At 40.8% G+C, this 19,516-nt stretch overlaps 1 protein-coding gene across 1 annotated transcript in view; it reads right to left on the bottom strand.

Annotated features, from left to right (window-relative positions):
• anapc1 (anaphase promoting complex subunit 1) overlaps nt 1–19,516 on the bottom strand; it is a 67,234-nt gene that overhangs the window by 26,323 nt on the left and 21,395 nt on the right. The window contains exons 12-22 of the mRNA XM_061965892.2: nt 19,118–19,222; nt 18,902–18,992; nt 18,502–18,567; nt 18,280–18,417; nt 16,830–16,973; nt 14,750–14,810; nt 10,424–10,479; nt 10,165–10,296; nt 9,989–10,063; nt 7,910–8,032; nt 7,633–7,802 (exon numbers count right to left, since the gene is read on the bottom strand). Of these exons, the coding sequence (XP_061821876.2) occupies nt 7,633–7,802; nt 7,910–8,032; nt 9,989–10,063; nt 10,165–10,296; nt 10,424–10,479; nt 14,750–14,810; nt 16,830–16,973; nt 18,280–18,417; nt 18,502–18,567; nt 18,902–18,992; nt 19,118–19,222 (1,161 nt within the window). The remainder of the gene's footprint in view (nt 1–7,632; nt 7,803–7,909; nt 8,033–9,988; nt 10,064–10,164; nt 10,297–10,423; nt 10,480–14,749; nt 14,811–16,829; nt 16,974–18,279; nt 18,418–18,501; nt 18,568–18,901; nt 18,993–19,117; nt 19,223–19,516) is intronic.

Raw genomic sequence — 19,516 nt, 5'->3', positions numbered from 1 at the left:
TGATCAGAACCGCACCCGCCCGTTGTTATATATCTAATATAGACGATGCAAGGCATTAGTGAGGTTATAAAGCTTTTGCCTGTTAAAGAAAGGAGACTGATCCAATGCAAGACAGACATTCGCGTGCCACGCTGTCACGGCCCAGACGCACACCAGTGCGCAATCATATGGGAGCCGCGCTGAGCGCACCTCCAAGCGCGTCTCGCTGCCGGCGACGGCCGGGTATGGGCCCGACGCTCCAGCGCCATCCATTTTCAGGGCTAGTTGATTCGGCAGGTGGGTTGTTACACACTCCTTAGCGGGTTCCAACTTCCATGGCCACCGTCCTGCTGTCTATATCAACCAGGGTGAGCCCCACCCCTTTCGTGAGCGCACTGCGCGCGGAGTGACCCCTGTTACGCGCCCCCGGCAACAGGGGTGGCGGGCAGGTAAGCTGCGCGGGCGGAGCGCGCGGAGTGACCCCTGTTACGAGCCCCCGGCCACGGGGGTGGCGGGCAGGTAAGCTGCTTACCTGCTGCGCGTGACGCCGGCCGCGGCGAAGGCGGACGAGGCGGGGTGTCGGTGCGGTGGGCGCGGTGGTGACCCTGGACGTGCGTCGGGCCCTTCTCGCGGATCGCCTCAGCTACGGCTCCCGGTGGGGCCCTCTCGGGGGAAGGGGCCTCGGTCCCGGACCCCGGCGAGGCGTCCCTTCTCCGCTCCGTAAAAGTGTCCATCTCTTTTTTTTTTTTTCTTCTGTTGTGGCATATGCAGCAGGTGCCTGCTCGTTTTTCGTATGTGGGTAACAACATTTAACTATGTATATATATTTCCGAATTGGTTTAACTGCCACCCGCCTGAATCTATTTCAAATCTAATTTTTTTTTTTCAACCGCCCGACCCGACCCGCGGATAAAATCTAATTTTTTTTAATTTCATCCGCCCGATCCGCGGATAATCCGCGGACTCCGCGGTTGTGCCCGCAAACCGCGCATCTCTATAGCGGCCACAAAAATCTCTCCCGCAGAGAAAAGTAGTGTTATAAACTACAGTAGGGGTGTGAATCTTTGGACACCTAACAATTTAATACGATTCCAATTTCTGGGGTGACATTTCGATTCAAAAACGATTTTCGATTCAACACCACTCTCGATGCAAAACGATTGTCGCAGTGTATTATTTGTGTAATAACAATTATAATGAAACTTTTTCACAACAGGTTACATGTTAGAAAAGCTTCTTACTTAGGCTTTCTGGCCTAAAAAATGTTTTAAAAAGAAAACAAACAAAAGTATTTTTTAAATAGAATCGGAAAGAATAAAAATCGCCATTCGGATATAAATTTAATTTTTTGCGCATTCCTTCTATAAACCATATAGCAGTCAGTAATATCAAAATTAGCAGCAATAATGCATGATGTTGATAGACTGAGTCTAACCCCGAGTACATTTCACACACATACATACATAAATATACATACATACATACACACACACATACACTATAAAAAGTATTTGGCCACCCATCCAAATGATGAGATTCAGGTGTCCTAATCACTTGGCCCGGTGTATAAAATCAAGCACTTAGGCATGGAGACTGTTTCTACAAACATTTGTGAAAGAATGGGCCGCACTCAGTGAATTCCAGCATGGAAATGTCATAGGATGCCACCTGTGCAACAAATCCAGCCGTGAAATGTCCTCGCTCTTAAATATTCCAAAGTCAACTTTATCATAAAAAAAGTGAAGAGTTTGGGAACAACAGCAACTCAACCAGGAAGTGGTAGGCCACGTAAACTGACAGAGGGGGTCAGTGGATGCTGAAGCGCATAGTGCAAAGACTTTGTGCACAGTCAGTTGCAACAGAGCTCCAAACTTCGTGTGACCTTCCAATTAGCCCGCATACAGTATGCAGAGAGCTTCATGGAATGGGTTTCCATGGCTGAGCAGCTGCATCTAAGCCAAACATCACCAAGTCCGATGCAAAGTGTCGGTTGCAGTGGTGTAAAGCACGTCGCCACTGGACTCTAGAGCAGTGGAGACAACTTCTCTGGACTGATGAGTCACGCTTTTCCATCTGGCAATCTGATGGACCAGTCTGGGTTTGGAGGTTGCCAGGAGAACACTACATTTCGGACTGCATTGTGCTGAGTGTGAAATTTGGTGGATGAGGAATTATGCTGTGGGGTTGTTTTTCAGGAGTTGGGCTTGGCCCCTTAGTTCCAGTGAAAGGAACTTTGAATGCTCCAGGATACCAAAACATTTTGGATAATTCCATGGGAGGGCACTTCAAGTTCATATGTGAGTAAAGGCAGGTGGCCAAATACTTTTGGCAATATAGTGTATATATATATACAGTACATACAAGCTCTCCTGTAACTTTGACAATAAAGACCAACATCTAATTCCTACAGTAAAAAGGATGCTGGTTCTCCAGAATATACAAAATAGGACTAATAGTAAAGGGAGAAGTCTGGCCCCACAGTCTTTAGTTTTCTGAAAATGTGCCTCCCCAAACAATTAAGTTGACTATCCCTTCTCTAGACCTTTCTTACCCTATTTGAAAATGGTGACACATCAACCCAGGAAGGAAAACATGTTCTATGACAACAATCAATTACAGTGATTGTCAGTGTCAATATGTTGTGTGAATACATTATCAGCAATTGCTTAACCAAGGAAAATGGATTGAACTAAATAAGCTCTGCTTCTCCCTACTCCTTTTTTGTCATGTTGAAATATGCTAGTAGAAACGTCATGTAACTTGTTAATCATTTCCGAAATAAATAAACATTGACCATGAATATTGCACTAAAACAGTTAATGGGTTAATAACACCAATAACTCTGCCTGTCACTGGTCAACTAAAACCTTTATTTACATCACGTGGAAACACATATTTAGACACGTAACCCGAGAGATATTAAACTTACAATATGGTGCTCTCCCCTGCACGGTTCGTTTGGTACGGCAAGTTAATTGTTCTGTCACTTGCTATGCTATAAATATTTCACCTGCCTTTCCCTTCATCTTCACGCACCAAGTGCAGCCTGGGAGTTGACAGCTGACCTACAGGATGACGATTTCAGTGTGAGGAACAGCTTTTTGAAACCCACAAAAAGGCCTCGGGGACAAATACAGACATACCAGTGAGGAACTACATGTGCTACCAGCGTGTAGCACATACATACATACATATATATATATATATATATATATATATATATATATATATATACATAAATATACATATATAAAGTATATATATATATATATATATATATATATATATATATATATATATATATATATATATATATATATATATATATGTATATACTGTATATACACATACACACACACACCATGCATATAAAGACACACATATGTGTGTATAAATCTCAGACAAAAATCTACTCTCCTCTCTTCTGATATTCTGCTTGCTGTGGCGTGGTAATTAAACATATTCTGAATCAACCACATTTTTTTTTACTTTAAAATAATCAATATTTTTTTAATTTGGCAAAAAGCCCTTCCTCCCACGCAGCCCCCAGTGTCTATTTATCCACCAGAGTGACTTTTAAAGAGAATAATGCGATTTAAAAGTAAATGTGGTACAATTAAACAAATCGCTTTGGATGATGCACTTAGCATTATGGTCTAGTGGTTAGCACCTCAGCTTTAGTTTGCATGTTCTCCTCGTGCTTGTGTGGGCTTCCTCCTGTTAGACACCACTAAATTGTCCATAGCTTTTAACGTGAGTATGCATTTTTTTTTTTTATCATTTTTTATTTGCCCAGTAAATGCCAGTCCAGGGTGTCTGCCTCTCACCCAAAAACACCTGGGATTTTCTGCAACTCACTTATGACCTAATGAGGACAGGTGGTAATGAAAATGGATGTCCACATGTATATCTGACATAATCGCTAGGATAAGGTAATATAACAGAACAGAAGAAAAAACGTTGTTTAGTGTTCTCTTCTAAGGAGGAGCATTTAAAAGAAGAAGAAAGAGCTTCTTTCGTTCACCGTAAGCTGATTGGCTGATGTTGCCATCTTGTTGTGTACACTTCAACAACAAAAAAACGACTTATGGAGGAAAATAAACATTCTCCGAATATCTCCATCAAATCCAAAAGACAAAATGTTAAGAGTAAGTACAAAGTCTAACCAAATTACATGTGGGTCCTCACAGCACCCTGATTGGCGTCGGTGCCCTTGTGAAAACTGTTGCATGCCAATTACGCTGAAGAGCGCTTTAGCCTCCCACTCCACATTCGCTGTCATTGTCACCAATCACGGCGCTCACTTAACCTTGGGAAGTTTATTTCTCGCCACGCATCAACGCTGAAGGGCCGTGATTGCACACAAGCCTTTGGTGGGAAAAACGTTGCGGTTCGTTCAGGGAGGTGGCCAAATTTTAACGATGACAAGAAGAACAAGTAGAGAGGACTCTGGGTTGGCTTTCAGACCTGATGGGCATTTCGTCTTATGTCACTCAGTTCACTAACACAAATAATGTAGTATGTCTACACACCCAATGTGGACCTATGCCATACTTGCCAACCCTCACGGATTTTCCGGGAGACTCCCGAAATTCAGCGCCTCTCCCGAAAACCTCCTGGGACACATTTTCTCCCGAAAATCTTCCGAAATTCAGGCGCTTTCCCACAATATAAACAGCGTACCTGCCCAATCACGTTATAACTGTAGAATGATGGAGGGCGAGTTCTTGGTTTCTTATGTGGGTTTATTGTTAGGCAGTTTCATTAACGTCCTCCTAGCGCGGCAACAACACCCAACAACAGCAGTCACATTTTCGTGTATCATAAAGCAGTTCGTCTGCCGTAAACAGCAATGTTGTGACACTCTTAAACAGGACAATACTGCCATCTAGTGCATTTGATGAAAGCACTTTTGTGCGTGCCACACAGAAATGCATCATCAGAGAGGGTGTTCAGAAAAATAGTGACAGAGAATAGAACAAGGATGGACAATTCAACCCTTAACTCAACAATGAGTAGATGAATGTTATGTGTGTGTATAAGTGTAAATAAATGAACACTGAAATTCAAGTATTTATTTTATATATATACATATATATATATATAATAAAATAAATATATATTTATAGCTAGAATTCACTGAAAGTCAAGTATTTCTTGTGTACCGGTATATATATATATGAAATACTTGACTTGGTGAATTGTAGCTGTAAATATACTCCTCCCCTCTTAACCACGCCCCGCCCCCAACCACGCCCTCCGCCTCCTCCCGAAATCGGAGGTCTCAAGGTTGGCAAGTATGACCTATACTTTATCATTTACATACACACATTCCAGTCTGTCCATTCAAACACTCACACCCATGTCTGTATGTCTGTTTACATACACATAACGTAAACTACTATCTGCCTGTCCATTAACATAATAGTGTACATGGGTGTTAAGAGGGTGTTTTTGTTTAAATATTTATCAATGCATGGTACAATAGTATGCGCGCAATATGAATGACTTATTACACATTTTTAGTTTTTCATGGCTTTTTACTTTTGTTGTTGTATGTAAAAATGGCACAGCTGAAGTGGAAGATAGTTGCAGCAGTTCCTTTGTGTCCTTGAATGCAACCACATAATTTCTGTTTGTCTATTCAAACACACAAATAATGTTAACATCTGCAAGTCACTTCACATACTGCAAAAATCTCTGCACATCCAATGCCAAATGCCTTTACATTCACATACACACGATTTAAATGTCTGTCTGTCCAATCACATAGGGAAAAATATCGGTATATTCAAATTGAAATTCTAATAATTTATTCTATGGGTGCATTCACACACCTAATATAGACATACAGTACACAGTATGCCCGTCCACTTGCATACAGTATATCCATTAGGGATGTCCCGATCCGATATTTGGATCGGATCGGCCGCCAATATTTGCAAAAAAATGCGTATCGGCAAGGCATGGGAAAATGCCGATCCAGATCCAGTTTAAAAAAAAACTCCGGTCCGTGTTTTCCAATGCACCGATTTAAATAATACATTCCACTTTTCTGCTGCTCCCTAATTTCCATTCCGCATTTTCCAGCACACCTTCAACACATCCACAGGTCTGTGGATTCTCACGCAGTTGCTTTTAGCTGCTGGCATTACACGACAGGCTATTCTCACTCTTTCCTGTGTCTCCCTCTCACAGACAGCAAGCGCACCTTCTTACACACGTCACATACTGTCACGACATACGTCACATACTGTCACGTCATACGTCACATACGTATACGCCCTTTCCCAGCAGAGACGTAGCAGTATGGCTAACGTTAGCTGTGATGCTAGCGCAGCCGTGCGACCAACGTTCCCTTCTAAGCGCATTGCTCAAGCGTCCTCTGCGCACGGCAAATCTATGCCAAGCACAAAATCAAAAAAAAAAAGTGCATAACAATATTTTCGACACACGGACACGACAGAGAAAACAGTTTTCGTCATCATTGTTCAAATGTTGTAACGTCTGTCGAGACGCTTATCTCCGTTCGGTGCCACACGTCCACACCATCAAAATGCCGAGGCAAACATTTCCACATAAACACCGTATGAAAAAAATAGTGATTTTTTTTGTTGTGATTTCCTTCTCTGCATGAAAGTTTAAAAGTAGCATATATTAATGCAGTATGAAGAAGAATGTTTTAATGTAGACATGCAAGCCTTGAAAGAAAATTTTGAAAATCAAGACTACATTTCCTGCAAATGGGTGCATTTCTACCCTATATTTTAATTTTATATTTATTCTCATATCAAACTCTTTTGGCTGTCTTTTTGACACTTACATTCGGCGCCCCCCTCCACACCCTGGATTATAAATAATGTAAATAATTCAATGTGATTATCTTGTGTGATGACTGTATTATGATGATAGTATATATCTGATAGTATATATCTGTATCATGAATCAATTTAAGTGGAGCCCGACTTAACCAAGTTGATTCGGGTGTTACCATTTAGTGGTCAATTGTACGGAAGATGTACTTCACTGTGCAACCTACTAATAAAAGTCTCAATCAATCAATCAAAACACATAGAATCATCATACTGCTGTGATTATATGCATCAAGTGTTCATTCAAGGCTAAGGCAAAATATCGAGATATATATCGTGTATCGCAATATGGCCTTAAAATATCGCAATATTAAAAAAAGGCCATATCGCCCAGCCCTAGTTTCAATGATGCCATTTCTGTTTGTCATGTATAATTTTGTCTATTTTGTGTTTATCCTTGAATAAACAGGTCAGTTTCTTGTTACCAACCATTGTGTATTATTCAAACTCCCCTAATTCAGCTGGCTTGTTGTTATCAAGAGTACTAAAACCCTTTTCAACATGATTCTGACAACTAAGTAGGCTAAATAACTTTAAACTTTAATACATGCTCGGATAGGCCAGTATCGGTCAGAATCGGTATCGGTCAGTATCGGTATCGGATCGGAAGTGCAAAAACAATATCGGTATCGGATCGGAAGTGCAAAAACCTGGATCGGGACATCCCTAATATCCATAATACAAACTGTTAGACATGATAGCAGGGCTAATAGTCACTGATATGATTGGAAAGTGACTTGCGGAACAATTAAGCAAACAAAAGAGTCGGGTGAGCGGTTACCTAGCGAGCTGCTGCAGCAGACACACCAGAGACGAGGCCCTCTCTCGATGCAGCTCGTTGAGCAGCAGCTCCTGGTAGAGCAGGTGGAGAACGTAAAAGAGCGCGGGCATGTGAGCAAAGAGAGGCGCCAAATTGTCCAAGGTGGGAGACGTACTGGAGAGAGACGACGACTGGAAGGACAAGCAGAGAGCAAGAATTTAGAGCGCAGTTTAGATTTACAGCGTGCTTTCTCTGACTTTTTAATCTCGTAGTGTGTGGACATGTATGAGTTAAATACCGAGGACATGCCCTCTGTGTCTGCAGTGGCGGTCTCTTTGACGCCACTAGAGTCTGCTGGTCCAAAGCCCGAGAAGGAACTCATCTGGTGGTGGTAATGAGATGCCAGCAAGTATTCCCAGTCCTGAAGACAAGGCAAGTCGAGGAGAGGGGGACGCAAAGAGCACACAATATTCGTATTATTTACATATTAAGGGAAAAAAATGTTATTTTTTTTGCATCCACACTACAAAGTTGTTGTGTCTGAACAGAACATGCGTTGGAACGATTTGAACGCCCCTCAGGCAAAAACGTGCTAGACAAATAGCATCAGGTCAGCAGCAGGGTTAGGTTTTGTGTGACTCATGTGTCACTCAAACACACAAACGCAGAGAACAGACAGCAGAGCACAGTCTGAGCCCCTAGCTGATTGACATTTGACAATAATGTTCCCCTTTAATGAGAAAACCAACATACACAGAAGCATCCTTCCACAATGTTAATATATGCTAAAGTTCGCAAACAAATGTGTATGTAGGCTATAGTAATTATTTTATCAAAATGTTAATTTTGTAATAGGGGTGCCAGAAAAAAATCGATTCACATCCGAACCGCCATTCTTATCTATTACGACTCTGAATCTATTGTAAATTTTCAAATAAATTTTTTTTTACCATCTCCAGGCTTATTCGTTACCATAACTTGCAACCCGTTTTGAAATGGTTCTATTATCATTTACTGTATGTAACAAATAATATATTGTGACAAACAGAGAATCAATTCTGAATCGAATCGATTCAAATCAAGTTAAATCGTAAGTTGTTGCAAGATTAACACCCCCTCGTAATAAGTAGAAAGGATTGACTCTACACTATTACCAAGGCATGACCGTGATGCCAGAAGAGTCACGTGAGACAAAGCCTTTTTCATGATGGCATTTTTTATATAAATATTGAAGAAAAATATTAATATATGTCCACTGAACTGTGTTATAAAATGTATTTTTCGTATATAACCAATTATTTTAAAAAACAATTCACATTTCCTGATCAAATACAGGGCACAGACCTTATAATAATAATAATAATAATAATAATAATAATGGATTAGATTTTATAGCGCGCTTTTCTATTATTAGATACTCAAAGCGCTCACAGAGAAGTGGGAACCCATCATTCATTCACACCTGGTGGTGGTAAGCTACATTTGTAGCCACAGCTGCCCTGGCGTAGACTGACGGAAGCGAGGACCATTCATCATTCATTCACCAGTATGAGCGGCACCGGGGGCAAGGGTGAAGTGTCCTGCCCAAGGACACAACGGCAGCGATTTGGATGTCAAGAGGCGGGGAGCGAACCTGCAACCCTCAGGTTTCTGGCACGGCCGCTCTACCCACTACGCCATACCGCCCCCTTATATAGGCTCTCTCTCTCTCCTCTTTGCTTAGTGCATAAGTGATCTCACCTTTTAAGCGCATTGCACTAAGTACACTATGTAGAATATGATGAATTGTCGTTTTTGGTTGTAAGCCTGCCGCCAAAGTAATGTTTGCAGGAGTGTTGAATCGGAATCAGAATCAGAATTATTTGTATTGTCATTGTTTGAGAACGGGTTCACAAACTAGGAATTTTTCTTGGTGACTGCATACAACGACATTTTACAGTACAGTATGTGCAATGTATTTTTGATGGCATCATTATTCTTGTTAAACAGACAATAAACTGGAGGTCAGTCGTACAATGAGGCACGCGATTCCCTTCCTCACCATGAAGAGGCGGGGGGAGTGGGCTGACAGGTTGCTGTCTTTCTACAAGGAGGCACAGTTATGGTGCCCAGGAAGTGCAAAAAAGAAACTTTTAGAACTAAAAGTAAGTAAGGAGGAGTTTCACTAAGTAACCGTGCTTCCTGGAGAAGAATAAGCCTAAAGAGAATTATTTTCTTCTTTTTCTTAAAAACTGTATAAACATTGATTAGAGCACAAGAAGAATGCCAGTGCCCCATCAGCTACGAATCACATTGAACATCACAGATCTAGAGAATATTTCCCTTCATGTTTTGTAATAAAACAGAGTACAAAGCAGTTTATTGGTCAGCCACACACCTCATCAGAGCCCGCATCACAGGGACGAGCTTTTTTGGCTGCAATCACCGGCGAGAGCGGCACTTCAAATTGCAGCTGGAGAAAAGGAAGAAGTAAAGTGAGTGGGAGTTACTGATTTAAACTTCGAAATGATCTCCTTTCTGTTTGAAATAGACATAACGTGGCGGACGACTTACGTTCCGCGTCCAGGTGAGGCGCTCCGTGTTGTAACCCATCAGCGTGAGGAAGCACGTGACGAACAGGTTCCACTCTGCGTGGGCGCTGATGCCACCGGGAGCGTTGCAGATGGTGTACCATTTGACCAAAACCTACAGCATGACAAAAACTGCTTTTAGACATGAAAGTATCTGAATAATGTCATGGTTTTAAAATGTTGTTTTCAATGCAACAACAAGTAACGATCTGGTTTTGAGTGATCAAAAAGTGTCCAGAAACCTTCATGGCAGCTTCTTTGGGCAGGATGAAACGGATCGCCTGAAGACATTTCCTCACTAAGAAATTGAAGAAAGAAAAAAGGGGGAAGAACAAGTCCCTTTACATATACCGGTACACATAATGCAAACATCGGTTTGTCCATTCACATATGCATATACCGGTAATGTAGACATACGTTTTCCCATTCACATACAAACATTAAGTAAACAGACATACAGATAGAGTGGTACTTCTGGGATACGAGTGCTGCAGTTTTTCGGCATACAAGCTGACTCTCTGCTAATTTTTGTACTTTAGGTTGCAGGTATTGGGACCCTCTCTTTAGCAGTGACGTGTCTTCCCAGATGCTTTAGTTCTAAGGTTGTCTAAATTAGGAAGTGATTAAAATTGAAGATTAACATTTATTTCTATACAAAAAAGGAGTAAGTACAGATTATTGTGATACCAGTGCTGGAGAGAGAACCATCCGTCTAAAATGGTCGCTCGCCTCTCATGCTTTTGTCCACCTTGCCTGCTCTGCCTTGGCAGGGCTCAAAACTGTAAGTTAACTTGCTGGTGTGTGCCGAGCACACACAGATTCTTCTCCACTTTCTCTCCCGCACCTGGTACTTCATGACACGATTAAACTAGAGAGAAGAATATACAATGATATACAGAATAACATATTGGTCTGTGTACATAGACAACAATCAGGGTGAGCTTATAGTGTGTATCTCTTTGAGCAGAACAAATGCCAAAGGTAGTGATTTCTAAGGTATTCTATTCTGCCAAAAGGAAGGAAAATATTCCGCTCAAACGGGCAAAAATTGGGGTTTGGGTCCTTCCAACCACTAGTTATGCTAGCGACTCCCACAGTGACACTCGTGGGATCCGACCAAAACATCCGTTTTTACTCGCTAGCATTAGGTTATAGCTAGTAGGGATGTAAGTATATCAAAATCTCACAGTACAATATTGTCACAGTATTAAGGCCACGGTACAATATTATTGTATTGTCAAAAAAATAAATGAAGGCTTTGTAAAAATGCCATAGTGTGTAAAATTAAGTGGCAGGAAGGTTAAGGATAAACACATGTTCTAATCATATTTATACAAATAAAGTGGTTCAAGTAACTTAGGTTGAGCTTCTTTAAAGTGACAATGTAAACATCCAGTTTGCCAATGGTAAAACAATAATGTTTAGTTTAGTGTCTTTCAACTTTTAACTTCCTGAGAAGCATTGTCCTCTGCAGTTGACATTTTTGTGTTCATTAGGAAAATGCTGATTCTCTGGTGTTACATTGACAATTTAACTTTTAGTATGTAAATACCTCACAAATTGATGTTTGGCCTCACTGGCTTCTTGGTTGCACATAAAAGAATATATTCCAGGTACCGGTTCATCAAGTGACCTATTACTCATATTTCTTGTTGTAGGCGTCACGGTGTGCAGTGTATTTTTTTGCACGTCGGTGCTCCCACTTGAGGATTTATGCTAAAGGAAAAAAAACTGCTTGTCTGCTTATTCATCGGACCGACAAGAGACTCCAACATTATGTTTCCTCCTCTATCGTTTTATAGAGAAAACCCAAACGTGTCCATACTTCTGATTTGAACTTTACAGGAGAGTCTCTGCTCTGCGCAAGAGATCATGGGAGATGTAGTTTGCTTCTCAGACCAGCCAATTTCATAGCGCCAGAAAAAAATGACACTGACGGCAGTACTCGTTTGATACAATCACATACCATGGCATTATTGCTAGCATTTTGAAACCGCAATATTTACAATACAATTACATCCCTAATAGCTACAGATCGACATAGGTTTTTCCAAGTATGGGAAAGAAAGAAAGTGAGTGTAAAGGAAGAGCTGAGAATACTCATTTATTAAAAAAAAGAAACAATTGAAAACATGACAAGTCGGCGAATCAGTTTGAGCACTGACAGTACTGCACCATACTGAAGTAGAATGAGTCAATAACGTCAGCCAAGGACGTTAAAATAATATCTAAAGGCAGACATTTATCCATGATATTATGGAGAAGCAGCTCGAAGGAGATACCGTAGAAGTCCTCTCTGCAAGGTAAATGCTATACATTATTATTGCATTACCTCATAAAACTACTGTAGTTGTTAAGTACATTATATTGTATTGTTTTTCATACAATATTTGTTGTCCAAAAGTTTGTTTTACCTTTTAAAAGGCATGTTACATGTTAAAATTGTGGGACTGGGCGGGATAAATGGATTTAAATTGTATAAGGTTTCGCAATACAAGTTTTTCGAGGAACAGAACTAATTAAACTCATATCCCAAGGTACCACTGTATAACGGAAACGGGAAAAAGCTTTCATTATTTATTCTGGATGACATTAACGTGGAAATGATTTATTGAAAGTAGAAAAAATGCATTATGCCTCTTTTAAAACTCCACTATCAAACAGAGAAATAATCTTTCATTCACTTCTACAAGAAACGTATCACTTCATATTTTGTAGATTTTTCTCACAAAAGCAATAAATGTGATTTCCAACAGCAGAGAACGAAAGGAAAGTGAACAACCAAGAACCACCACAACGGTAATGAATTTTAAGCAATCACTTTGACCGTCACCAGAATATCTCAATTGGACATATGGAGTTGAAAAGGTCAGCTGCCGGGCAGATAAATGCCATTTCATTAGGGTAAGGCTGAAGCCTCATTTGCAAGACGAATTGCTAAATAATGGGAAAAAAGTCAGATGTGAACCAAAGTTCTACAGCAACAAGAAAAATATATAACAAAATGTAGATTTAATGCAAAAAGTTTGCAAGTGTGACAAGGGGGGTAAGTTGGCTTCAAGCAGAGATGAATCAGTAGCGATAGATTACGAGGTGCATGTACGAGAGATCCTGTAATAGGAGCCGTTAGTCTATGTACAGTACATTACATTTGCAGGGCCGGAAAAGGCACATTGCTTGCGCGCTGCATTACACCACATTTCTCTTTATGAGCGGAACAGGAACTCACAGATTGCAGGTTATCATCTTATTTTTGCAATTATTGGTTTCCACTATGCAGTAATGTGTGGAAATACTGTATATAAAAGCAAAGGGAAAATTGGTGTGATGAATTAATAAAGGTTTCTTGCCAGGTGATAACTCATAGGAATTACGGATTATCTGTTTTAATGTTTATCGGTGCACGTGTCGGCCTTGTAATGGCATCCTCAATGCATTAAGTCTATACGTCACAGACTAAAAATGTAGGGGAGGTCTCAAACCTAATTTTCAGGATGTTCTGACTCACCCAAGTAGTGTGTGTGTATGTGTGTACGTGGTGAGTGTGTGTTCGTGTGTCTGTATGTATCTGAGCAAATGACAATAAAAAAGTAGCCGTTGAATTAGCTGGTTAGGAATATAGCAACATGAATAGAGTATATTAGTCACAGCTCTTGGGGAAATGATGTCTTCCTCCATATGACGTCTGTTGTGTGTCTGGTTTACACACGTGTCAGTGGCTTACGTTTTTATTTCCTTTAATTTAATTAAGAATTATGTTCTTGGACTCTACACTGACTTGTAATTATGAATACACTGTGGTGGTGTGCGAGCACTGACGTGACCGCTTAGAACTTTGTCGCACACTGAAATAATCAGAAGGAGTTTATTATTAAAACATGATGGGCCTGATCTGTTAAGGTTTAAATACACCGCGCTAGCGTGTTCAAACTATGAAATAGCGTGTACAATTAATGGTCATGTTACGTGTGATCTACGAAGACTGCGTGTGCGATTGACAAGTGGTGTAGACCGCTTTATTTAAATGAGGTTTTTCCATGTACTACTGGCGTTATGGGCCCTCCACTAGAGATCGATCGATTAATGGTGCCGATATTTGGCATTTGCACTGCATGAGAAAAGTTGCCTTTTTCCACTTAAACGTCCCCAATCCCCTCACTTTTAGACTCAAAAAGTATACATTGTAACAATGCTTCTTAACACACCTCAAAAGCACATGGTCTGCCAGAGAAGAAGAAGATGCGATCAGTATTACCAACTTAGCCACTTTGTCACTATATTCAGCAGGTATTCAAACCCCTTTTCATTATTTTATAAAAAAAAGCAACTTGCGACAAATCTAATGTCTTTTTGGAAACCTACCGGTACATGAAAGCGCGTCTCTTCTCAACAAGCAGCCGGTGCTTTTTGTTTCTCACAGGGTCCAGTGTGCAGCACCATCTTCACATCTTCTAACAAATCTATTTCCTTGCTTGCTAAATGACTGGTTGTGCTATTAGCAGTATCTGCCTTCCAAAACTTATCGAGTTCCTGCAGCCAAAAGACAGCTGAAAATATGCAAAACCTACCTAGTTCTGAGGTAGCAATGTCAGGAATGGAGATTCTCAGCATGGTTCCATTGCTTAGCTCCTACAGTGAGATACAGAAAGATAAATGAATACGAAAAAAATCATGTCAATGACTTTAAAATCACTAAACCTAAAAGGAGTACATGGGGGAAAAAAATCAAATAAAAACACAATAAAACATTTGAGACACTTTTACAGTGCTGTGATTCATTCTAAAAAGAGCAGTCAAAATGATGTTGACCTCAATATAATAACCTAAATGTATTGGACAACATTCTTCTCAGTGTTGTGGACTGCTCAATTCACACCCCGCTTATTCGTTTTCTTCCGACAGAATCCATGATGAGGAAATAAAGGAGCGGCCCGTCATGAAGAGAGCAGCGTGCTGGACTGACGAACAATGAGCCTCCAAATTGCTGCACCGAGGAGACGTCCGGCAGATCAATGAACAGAGGCAGCAGCTTGCAGACATATTTGGAGTAACCTGTCAGAAGATGGCAAAACAGGGCCCTCTATGTTTGTGTGGCTCCTGCTCAGGGATATTAAAAAACATGAACTGCACAAATACACAGAAAAAGGACTCAAGATTCTTATTAGACGGCTAAAAGAAGCAAAAGTTGCTAACTATCAACCCAATTTGTTTAACTCTCAGGAAAGGAGAGACATAGAAAAAGCAGGCGAAGCATGATGATGCTCCCTTTTCAACTTGAGCCGAAAGTGTAAGCTTCAAACTGCCTACACATCTTCAAATGGAGAAAATCTGTCACATTAAAAAAAAAAAAAAAAAACTATGACAATGATGGAAGGCATGACATCATCTTTCTATTGCTGGAAAAAAGCTAATTGTCAGTCAATTAAGCCTTAACAGCCATTTGGTTGCAGAGGAAGCTGGTTAAAGGTAAGACAGCAGTGTCGTCAAGTGGCAAAATGAGGCAAAGAGGCACACCGCGGCTTTGAAAGGCAACACAGGCCTGACTATTTACTGTCCATATAATACATAATACATATAATACATTTTCCGTATTTTTCGGACTATAAGGCGCACCAGATTTTTTAGGCGCACTGCCGATGAGCGAGTCTATTCAGGAGTATTTTCATCCAAAAGTCGCACCGTGCATTATAATAATAATAATAATAATAATAATAATAATGGATTAGATTTTATATAGCGCTTTTCTAGACACTCAAAGCGCTTCACAGAGAAGTGAGAACCCATCATTCATTCACACCTGGTGGTGGTAAGCTACTTTCGTAGCCAGAGCTGCCCTGGGGTAGACTGACGGAAGCGTGGCTGCCAGTTTACGCCTACGGCCCCTCCGACCACCACCTATCATTCATCATTCATTCACCAGTGTGAGTGACACCGGGGGCAAGGGTGAAGTGTCCTGCCAAAGGACACAATGGCAGCAATTTGGATGGTAAGAGGCGGGGAGCGAACCTGCAACCCTCAGGTTTCTGGCACGGGCGCTATACCCACTACGCTATGCCGCCCCAATTATAGGGGTCATATTATGATTTTTTTTAATATATTTAAAATACTTTCTTGTGGTCTACATAACATGTAATGTTGCATCGATTATGTTTTACAAAACCATCTACAAGCTGCTTTCTGACTGTCGATTCAGGATGCACCGTTTTGTGGGCGGTCTTATTTATGTGCCTCCACTTCTACAGCATCTTCTTCCTGCCACTTTTGTTGGTAGTTTGTAGCGCTTCCATAGCGAGTCTACTGACAGATATGTTAGCACTGTACGCTACTTTATATTAGAAATGGCAACAGCGGAAAGTGAATGACCCACAATGAGAAAATAGAGAAACAAAGGAGCTCGTAAATTATAACTAGGCCTCGCCTAGCTTTGAAGATAAATAATTATGCTTATTGCAAAATTTGTACACAAATTTACATTCTAAGTTTTACAAAAAGGTTCATTACAAATGTCAGCATTTTTACTTAACAAAACCATAATTTTCCGTACTCATATTTTATATGTTTTGGTGCTTTTAAGCCTGATGTGTTAATAAACTGTTAAAATGTAGTACCTAAAACTAGTCTGCACTCTAAAGGGTTAAGCAAACATACCAGAGTCACGCGGTTGCAGACGGGGTCCCGCAAGGCATGGATGTATGGCGTGGCCTGCTGGAAGGTGTAATCGTCCAAAAAAGACCCTTCCTGGTGTTTCATGTATGCACTGCGAAGTTCTGACACTGGCGATGGCATCGCAGCCTGTGGGATATTGTTAGACTGAATTAATAAATGTCAAGAATGACCCACAACTACACATACAGTTAGGTCCATAAATATTTGGACATTGACACAATGTTCAGTATTCCAGCTCTGTACAACATCACAATGGATTTGAAATGAAACAATCAAGATGTGCTTTGAGTTCAGACTTTGAGCTGTGCAGTTCTGGAACAACATCTTATGGACAGATGAGACAAAGATCAACTTGTAGTAGAATGATGGAAAGAGAAGAGTATGGAGAAGGGAAGGAACTGCTTAAGATCCAAAGCATACCACCTCATCAGTGAAGCATGGTGGTGGTAATGGCATGCATGCCTGCCAGTGGAACTGGATCCCTTATATTTATTGATGATGTGACAGCTGACAAAAGCAGCAGAATGAATTCTGAAGTGTTTCGGGCTATATTATCTGCTCTTATTCAGCCAAATGCTTCAAAAGTCATTGAACGGTGCTTCACAGTGCAGATGGACAATGACCCCAAGCATACTGCGAAAGCAACCAAATAGTTTTTTAAGGCAAAGAAGTGGAATGTTCTGCAATGGCCAAGTCAATCACCTGACCTGAATCCGATTGAGCATGAATTTCACTTGCTGAAGACAAAACTGAAGGGAAAATGCCCAAAGAACAAGCATTAAGTGAAGACAGCTGCAGCAGAGGCCCGACAGAGCATCACCAGGGATCAAACCCAGCGTCTGGTGATGTCTATGTGTTCCACACTTCAGGCTGTCATTGACTGCAAATGATTTGCAACAAAGTATTAGAAAGTGACAATTTGATTTATGATTATGTTAATTTGTCCAATTACTTTTGGTCCCTTAAAAAGTGTAAGGCACATATAAAATGTGTTGTAATTCCTACACCGTTCACCTGATTTGGATGTAAATACCCTCAAATTAAAGCTCAATGTCTGCACTTAAAGCACATTTAGATTGTTTTATTTCAAATCCATTGTGATGTTGTACAGAGCTGGAATACTGTAAATTGTGTCAATGTCCAAATATTTATGGACCTAACTGTATAATCAATGAGGATGGTTGTGAGCAGCATGAAGGAATAATCATAAAACGGGAAGTGAATTCAGTTTTTACTATGACCAATTAGCGAGACATTGCCTTTCAGACTGTGCAAAACTGACTTCGGCACATGTACAGGCAGCAAAATGAGACATGTGTAAAAATATACAAACAAACTCACAGAAAAAATATACAAGACACGGTTGCTTTTCCTATTATGCTGTACAAAATTATACATAATTGCGCTGAGAGCAATCATATTTATAGCCCACCTCGTCCAGTCTTTGCAGGCGCCTGCTGCCTGCATCAGTTGGCGTGCTAACGTGCTCTAGCGGCATGTAGAGGCTGGCCCGGTGGTTGGTCAGACTGAAGGTGGACGACAGGAGGCCGGGCACAAACACTGTGCTCACCTTGCGGGACAAACAAAACAATTATAAATAAATGGCACGTGTGCAAAGCCATCCTGTAAAGGCGCCTGTATGAGTTCTCCTTACCCGGGTAATGCCAGTGTAGAGGACCAAGCTGCCACAGGCCTCCAACACCAGCATGGCATCTATATTCTGGATGGACAAATTTGCACAAAGAAAAAAAACATTCAACATATTTTTAACAACACAAAACACATTTCCCTAATTAGAATTTGATGCTGCCTTCGTGCAGTGGTGTCCAAAGTGCAGTTTGGGTGCCATGAAGTTTGTAAATAGGTTTTTAATGCTATAGCGAGAAAAATATTCAATGTATATTTAATAATTCCTTATTTATTGTGGTCATGTCCTGAACCAATAAACAGTGATAAAGGAGGGACGACTGTATATCAAAGTGGCTCCCCAGCATCCTTACATCCTTCTGTAAAAGTCTGAAAATGAACCCCGCCGCCTGAGTAAGGACATTTACCTGCAGAGGCGCTGCATCTTTGGCAGCAATGCACGTGACCGAGGCGAAGATGAATTGAGATTTATCATTGCTCTCCACAAACTTCACGCACCTAGGCGAACAATGACAGAGACGTCAGTCTAACAATGGTGATGAGAGGAGGAGCATTGAGATGATGGAAGTGGAGGACTCTCGCAGACATACAGTAGATGTAATATTCCTGCGTTTGATTCTGACCTGAGCTGTTGGTGCGATTCCACTAGGAAACAGAGGTAGCGGTTCTCGCAGACGTCAGAGGTTAGGAATACCTTGGATGCTTGGCTACTCATCTCTCTGTCCATGCTGAAAAAAAATACACATACAAAAAATATAATAGACAAATACTTTCATTTTTGACGCAAATTACATTTCTTGCAAATATTTTATGATACAGGGAACCTCTGAGAATAACAGCTTACACATTGGTACCTCAGGAGATGAGTGCCCAAGCTGACAAGTTAATTGAGACCTAAAAAAAGCGTCTTTTCGTGTCTTTCTTGCTATTTCCGGGTATAAGTATACCTACTCAGTGGCCTAGTGGTTAGAGTGTCCGTCCTGAGATCGGTAGGTTGTGAGTTCAAACCCCGGCCGAGCCAT

Source organism: Nerophis lumbriciformis, linkage group LG02 (assembly GCF_033978685.3).
Source record: "Nerophis lumbriciformis linkage group LG02, RoL_Nlum_v2.1, whole genome shotgun sequence".
Taxonomy (NCBI): Eukaryota; Metazoa; Chordata; class Actinopteri; order Syngnathiformes; family Syngnathidae; genus Nerophis; species Nerophis lumbriciformis.
The sequence above is the reverse complement of the archived record's forward strand: the minus strand, read 5'-3'. Positions and strand labels throughout refer to the sequence as shown.